The sequence below is a fragment of the Diuraphis noxia genome, unplaced genomic scaffold, assembly GCF_037042655.1.
Source record: "Diuraphis noxia isolate RWA-SAM2 unplaced genomic scaffold, SU_Dnox_SAM2 contig0003, whole genome shotgun sequence".
Lineage (NCBI taxonomy): Eukaryota > Metazoa > Arthropoda > Insecta > Hemiptera > Aphididae > Diuraphis > Diuraphis noxia.
Genome location: NW_028301713.1, coordinates 59,361,883 through 59,369,852, shown reverse-complemented (window position 1 = coordinate 59,369,852; position 7,970 = coordinate 59,361,883). Strand labels below are relative to the sequence as shown.

Here is a 7,970-nt window from a genome sequence, read left to right as displayed (position 1 = left end):
ATGCGGAAATCAAGTTTCCTGAATAACTAAAATAATACAACACTCATTATAAAAATATTTTCACATAAGTAAGTAATCAAATAAAATTAGTTTTAATTATGTTTTTGAAATTAAAGAATTTTTGAATTTGAAACATTAGACCCATTACAACATATGTATAGAAATATTGACCAAGCAATGAGATTAGTAGGTTATTATCAAATTTTTTTATTTTCGTGTGAGGTACCATCTGTAAAAAGTCGTATTTGAAGTTTCGTATAGAATCCATTGATTTAAAAGTAGATACGTAATTGTTTAAAAATTTCATACTAATTCTGTATACTAAGAACAGTTAAATTATTATGAATTATGATATTTCTAAAATACTTTTATCAAGGAAAATTTATCCTATACCAGGGTTCGGCAACCTGCGACATCGAGCCACATGTGGCTCTTTGGATCTTAAGTCGCGACTCTCCAATTCCCATACAAAAATATTTTATGTTCAAAAACAATATTTTATTATATAAATTTTTTTTTATTATATTAGTTTTGATGCTTTTTAAAATATGAAATAATACATAACAATAATTTGATACTTAAAACAACAACTTATGAGCCAGACTAAACAAAACTTTCAAAAGACTTGTAAAGCCAATATTCCCATTGATGTAACTCTTTATATATTTTGATATTAATGTGTCGCTCTTGATGTAACCGATTAATTAATAACTGTAAAATTGTATTATTATACAATATACCTATTAAAATTAAAAATAGAATTATTTTAAAAATATTATGAAAACTTTTAGTGGCTCTTTAAAGTCAGAAAAATTTTGTATATTGTAACTTTTGGCTCTTCCTTCAAAAAAGGTTGCCGACCACTGTCCTATACCTATAAAATCACATCCAAAAGTGATTAAATGATATTTTTTCAATACTCCCAAGGAAATTTATAATTTCCATAAAGCTTTTAAAGTATTGAGTAATAACTTATTAATAAAGGAATTAAACACATTGTCGTCACTATATAGTCAAAATTTCGAGGTGGTATAAATATTTAACTTTTTTTTTTTAGAAAAGATAAAATATACAATCTGTAATAAATATATACAGTAGGTAATTTTGATGGTTTTAGATTTGTACAAGGCTTGATGTTGTAATAGAAGAGGGTGTCCAGTGGCACTACTTCAAACTTGATATGACTGGTGGATATTTAGTTTAGTGATGATTTTTTTTTTTTTTAACTAACTAATGTTAATTGTCTTTAAGTATTAAGTAAGTCACGTAAAAAATTATCTATAAAAAAAATTACGTTTATTTTTCAAAAGTAAAAATAATTGTCGCACATTTATATCCGTATTCAATATTCAACACTTATTATTAAAATACAGTTAATTTCATGCTATTACAACTATATTGTGAATATTTAAATTTAAATTGTTAATTTTAAAATGTAAATATAATCTATACATTTTTTACAGAATAATTATTATTTTGTATACATCAACATTATTCAACAATCATAAATTGTTTTAACCATGATATTTTTACGGAATTCAACCTACAAGTCACATCTTACTTAACTAAAAAAAACAAATAATTGTCGTTAAGACATGAGTAATAATTAATATCCAATAAAATTAGTACATTTTCAAAGCTTAAGTATTTTTTTTTTGGTGGCAATCCAACGCCATTTCTATCACAAAAACAATAATGTATGAGGTAACAAAGTACCTCTTAGTGACGTCTATGAATTTAAATGTATAACACTTGCTCGTTATCCAACTATTGTTATTTTATTCTAAATTATTTACAAAAATATGGATTAAGAGCTTATATAATTATTTCTAATCAATACTTAAATACACTTAAATCAAACATATAGGTAAGTATTATAAAAATGTAAATGTTTGATACAGAGTTTTTATGTACATGTTTTTTTATATTTGTCATAATACAAAACTCACTATAAATACTCTTTAGATTTTATATAAAATAATTAAATAGCATAATTTATTTAGCTACAATAAGAATACGTTTTAAGTACAATAATAAATAAAGTTGTTATAATTACGAGTCATTCAAAACAAATACTTTATAAACATCCAACACAAATGGAGTATTAAATAGATAACTATAAAAACACACAACTGATGCAACCTCAATAACCTAAAAATATATAACCAAATAAAAATTCGTAAACAACTATATAATAGTTTTGGAATTTTGTTTCAATTAATAAAATTATCTTACTTTTTATTTTTCGATAACGCCTTTTCAACGTTGCTTAGGTCTTCGTGAAGTATGTGTTTTCTGATACCGTAGTAATAGCTTTCTATATACGACTTCCAATCAAATGATTTTAAGCTGAAATGGAATGTATTGCGATCATCTTTACTTAGTGACAACCACAATCGCCTTGTATTTTTATTGTCGAATTTCCATTGTCTCATAGAGAACTCATAAAGTAAATCGATCATATTTTCTGTTTTTGTATACGTTCTTAACATTCTGTATATAAAACATAATAGGTACATTTATTATTGAATATTAACTAAATATACATAAAACAATATTATAAAATAAGATAAACTAATTATTAAATAATAATAACCCGACTAAGAATAGGTCACACCCACCTCTCACATAGATACTTTATGAACAACTAAATACTCGAAATAAAGAAACTGTATTAACAATAGAAACATATTTGAAATTCAAATTTAACAAATCTTTATAGCATATACCTTAACGAAATATTATATATCTATATATCTTAAGTATAAATCATGTACAAGTGCCCGTATTTTGGATTAATCTGTTTATAAACTACCATAAATATAAAATATAAAAACACAAAGAATAACTTACTGATGCATTTTAGAATATTAATCACCAAATATGGGCATAAACTAGTTAGTTTATTTTTTAATCAACTTACGAATTTAACTAGTTTAATTAAAAGTTGAAATAACTTATATTTTCTCAGTTAAGTTCATCCAAGTTAAAAACATTTGGAAATTGTTTGTTTATACGTAAATATTAATATACAATAAATATAATCCAATAGGTACTATAATAACAAATATGTCTGTTTGTCTGTTCTTTTTTTTGATAAAATAATTTTGTATACTGATATGATAGATAGACACAATCACTCTTTATGTGATTTACATACTAATTTTAAAAAATAGATATTTTTTTTTAAACTGAATAAAATTGTTTTTCCATATTAACTGTTAAGTTATGGAGTTAAATTTATAATTTATTAACTGTTAATTTTTAACTTATCGGTCATGTTTCCTCCTAATTTAACTTAACTTGAGTTAATTATTTTCATTAACTTGCCCATCTTTGTTAATCACACAGAACTACTACTCGTCTACTTTTATATAATGACACAGAATTTACTCCTACAGTCTCTTGTAAGCAATTACTATACAATTATTTCAACAGTACTACATGCAAAACTCGAACCAGCAATAAATTGTGTGTAAATACATTTTTAATTCTGATAAACAATTTTTTATCATAGAATTATAAAATGTTGGCCTTTAAATGGTAATTAAGTAATTGTATTAGATCAATTAAATAACATAAGTATAAATTATTTCAGACTTTAATAACAAATTATATAAGCCATGCAATTTAGTGTTACTATACCTACTATAAGAAAATATAACATGGTAATATAATATATTATTCGAACTTATATAATAAATATACATTATACACGTATGAATACAAGCACTTACTTGGGAGATTTACCGCTTATTATCAACATAAAATCAATAATTGCACCAGGTATTCGGTGCAAGAAAAATCTCAAAATATTTCCGACGATTAAATTCGTATACAAGATGTAAAAACCGTACCACATCGTTTGCAAAGGAGGAGCCACATAATATTGATCGTGCATTTCTCTGATATATCTACTCCATGTCAAAGGGCTTTCGACACAAGAAACGTAATTATATATTTTCGGCACCTTGTGCACTCCATTCGACTGTTTGTATCTAAAAATTAACAAAATAATTATTGTAATATTATTTTGAGCACTTCGTGTACACACAATGAATATTTTTCTTTTTATGTCATTGCATACCGATTGACTGTGTCCCACATGACGCTTATCAATGCGTTGACGGTGTAATCGGCAGGGATAATATCTGTTATATTGCTCCCGATGTTTGGTGCTGTCCTTAAAAATCCAACCATGGTTCCAGTAATCATACCTGTTGGTCCGTTCATGTTTTCTAACCATCCAGGTTCTGGTTCGGATTTCGTACATCCGACTATAACGTTATTAAGTTTATAAAATTCCCGTTTTTCAAAATTAATTTTTTCAGGTATTTATATTTGTATAAAACAGCATTAAAACGTTGATAAAACAAAACTTTTAATCTTACTGATCGAAGGACGAAATATTGATATCGGCAATCTATTCTCATTTGTCAGTATCATCTTTTCCGTGACTGCTTTTGTAAAAGTGTACGTGTTAGGCCAATCTTCTATAATTCTATCATTCATGTAAGTGATTTTATAAAAAGTGTTAACAAAATTTTTATCAATCAGAAAAAATGTTATAATATTTACTTAGAAGTTGGTACTTTGTCAACCAACATATTTTTCAGCTCAGTAACTGTGACCGGGACCTCATAGAATTCTTCTTTGATTTCTTTCCTCGGACAGTGTGAATAAGCGGTCGATACGTGCACAAAACCCTTCGATATCAAACCGTTTCTTAAATATTTCAGTTAAAATTTTTTTAATTTACAGAAATAGATTTCCTTATACCAGGGATAGGAAAATCAAAGTTTCTATAAGTCCTTTTTGAGAACTTTAAAATCTATCGATCCAGACCATATATGGATTACATATTTAATGCGAAAATTCGAAAATTAATAAAACATTGTAAAATAAAACATTTTTTAACGGTTAAATTTTTCCTAAAGTACGCGTTAATCTTTTTTTGTAGATAAAAATAAATTTGTTTGCAACTCATTTATTTCTAATTAAAGAGATATATCTTGCTTTTAAATTTCTACTGTTATAGAATTATTGTACGAATTTATTATTTACGAAAAACGTAATTTATTAATATGGATAAAAGTTAAAACTGTTAGAAATAATTTGAAAATGTTGCAAGGGCCAGATAAAAAAAGGAACTCCGGCCACCGATCGCCCATTCCTGCTTTATGCTGTTATGTATTTATGAAAGTTATCAAATAAAACTTAAGAATTCGGCAAACTAATTATAGAAATATATTTTTATAAAAACTCGTCGAGTATACCTCGTTTTATTTCGTCATACATTTTTTCTTTTAATTATTACCTTCAGATTTTTCATGTTTGACGATAATTTTAACAAATTATCGGTCCCTTGAATATTTATTTTTGATGCTAACTCCAGAGGCTCGTTGAATTTTACCGTTGCAGCGCAATGAAACACGAAGTTAACATTTTCTATCAACCAGTCATGGTCATTTAACGATAATCCCATTGATGATTCCTCTAAATTACCTTCAATAATTTTAATGAAACTTGTAAAATCTGGTTTTTCTTGACGAATTCTATCAAATAGCTGTAAAAAAATTAATATTATTTTTTAAACTTAAATATGAGTATAAATATTTTTTATTTTTGTTGAATGTAAGATATATTTAGGTGCGTAATTTATAATTGATCATTTTTTATGTTGAAAATATGTGTCCACAATCCATCAATATAAATTTAAAACTATTTTATGAAATTACCAATAAAAATATTAGAAAGACAGTGATAAGCACAACAATATAGTTGAAGACGAAGAACCTCTCCCCACTAGTGCTCTGCATGGTCCGGTTTTATATCAGTCCGGTCCGGACCGGACCAGACCATGGTCTGATTTGGTCCAGTCTTATGATATAAAATTAAGTAACGGTTTGGTTCAGTCCAGCTCAATACATTTAAAAATATATGGGGAGTCCCCACCCACCAACACACAAAATAAAATTTGATCGTAGTTTCACTTATGAACGCAGTACAAGTTTTCAAGTAGATTGTTATTTCTGAAGTTTCCATACGTGTATTGCAAAACCATTTAATATTTAGTTATTAAATTAAATTGTTAATATTCAAAGTAGTTCAATAAAAAAAATTCTGACTGTTTTTTTAATTACAATCAAAAAACAATAAATAATAACTTTAAATTTTCCTAAACCTATCATATTTTTAACATATGGTTTTCAATAAGATTTATTATGAAATAATACTTTCTGAATATACGTAACATTGAAAACATTTGGATATTTCTGATAATCATACTGTATATTCTAATTATATAAAAAATATCACAACATTTTAATAACGAAATATATTTTTTTATGATAAGATAAATTTCAGTATCATTAAATATGTTTTGTTTTGTGTTTAAATACGTTAAATTTATAGTCAACTTTCTCATAAAATTTATCATGTTCGTTCCTTTGTGCATTAAATCATTTTTTTAGTAATTATTAATATTTAAAATGTTTAAATTAAAAATGATGATACCTCAATAATTGTACACTGTTGGACAGTCCCCGCACCTAATAGTTATATTAGTTACTCTACCTTGTATGTAAGTATTGACAATATTATTTTAAATTTTTTTTTTTACTGATAGTGGTTGACAGTTATTAAATACTTTGTATGAAATATTCTAATTTAAGATATTTATAGTCTAATTAATGACAGTTATTTTCAATACTTATCTATTTGTTTGAAAAAACTCGAAATAAATTTAAATCGATAATTTAAACGAAATCATCAAAACTACACTCGAGAAGCAACGTTATACTTACAGTTTGTTTGTATATTTTTTCAACCCTTTGACTTGCAGTCAGTTCTTTCTTACTTCTGACAAGCACCACAATGTTTTTGACAGGACAAGATCTGAGTAACTTTTCGGTGAGTATTTTCCCCAAAAATCCAGTGCTTCCTGTAATTAAAACTATCCCATTTCTAAACGATTCTGCTACACCTGTTTCCATTATTAATGTTAGGTTTAGTGTAATTTGTTAAAACTAAGATGTTAGTTAAAAATTATAATGTACGACAGTAACAGCTGAAAACTAACAAACTAAATTCATTCAAACTGTTGATCCCTTATAAATAAAATATATTTTATGCAAAAATACAATAAAGAAATTTGGTAAAGCGGGGAAGCACTGCCCATTTTTAGTATTTTAACTTAATCGGACGTATGTATTCCATAGCTCTCTCCCCTCTCTAAACATGCGTATAATTGTATAATCAAGGGCAACCAGAAAAGAAAATAGCTAAGAGTAATTTAATAATTAATGATCAATATTCATAGGTAACAAAAACCATATTAAATATTATGTTTATAAATTTATAATACAATATTTAACCAAATAGTAAAAACTCCGCAACAAACTAACAGCTAGATATAAATATATTCAAAAATTACATATTATATAAATCGATATATTACACACTCGTATTTATTTTCTTCACTCACTTCAGTTCAAGATAGTGATCTTGCCATAACATATTAAACTAAGAAAGTTCTTGAGTTCCATAATGCATGTAAAAAAAAAAAAATGTATTTAATTATATTTAATTATTTATTTTACAGAACAAGTAGCAAAATAATTCAATGGACAACATACAACAATTTGGAAAAAAATTAATATTTTATGAGTAATACTAACACAGTTAGTACCTACGCCATTGACCATACCATAAAAAATTCAACCAGAAAAACAAATTAACGAACTCAGATTAAAGTTAAAATTCCTACATCGTGAGTTCAGTTAGGCTACGAAACCGCGGTATGCATACGTATGTATTCGTTATTCAACATTAGTCATTAACAAAAATATATAAAACGCAATTATGCGTTTAAAATAGAACTGAGTGATAATTTAAGTTTCCGTACACAGGCACACAGTACACGTGCATTGTATAGATATTAGAATATAATACATTTATGCTTGTCTGTC

General features: G+C 26.1%; 1 protein-coding gene across 3 annotated transcripts; it reads right to left on the bottom strand.

The window, feature by feature from the left end:
* Window positions 1-1,310: 1,310 nt before the first annotated feature.
* Window positions 1,311-7,632, bottom strand: LOC107173226 (fatty acyl-CoA reductase wat-like). Of its 3 annotated transcripts, XM_089224077.1 has the most exons (9): window positions 7,487-7,632; window positions 6,807-6,943; window positions 5,318-5,566; window positions 4,579-4,706; window positions 4,392-4,501; window positions 4,088-4,277; window positions 3,738-3,998; window positions 2,236-2,493; window positions 1,312-2,151 (listed from the first exon to the last, which is right to left on the bottom strand). In XM_089224077.1, exons 3-9 carry the CDS (start codon window positions 5,483-5,485, stop codon window positions 2,064-2,066), a joined length of 1,203 nt encoding a protein of 400 aa, XP_089080203.1. In that variant the 5' UTR covers window positions 5,486-5,566; window positions 6,807-6,943; window positions 7,487-7,632; the 3' UTR covers window positions 1,312-2,063. The 3 variants fall into 3 exon arrangements, with proteins under 3 accessions (XP_089080202.1, XP_089080203.1, XP_015379196.2); XM_089224076.1 differs by lacking the exons at window positions 6,807-6,943; window positions 7,487-7,632 and adding an exon at window positions 5,739-5,886 and having other exon boundaries at window positions 1,311-2,151; XM_015523710.2 differs by lacking the exon at window positions 7,487-7,632 and having other exon boundaries at window positions 6,807-7,106.
* Window positions 7,633-7,970: the final 338 nt, after the last annotated feature.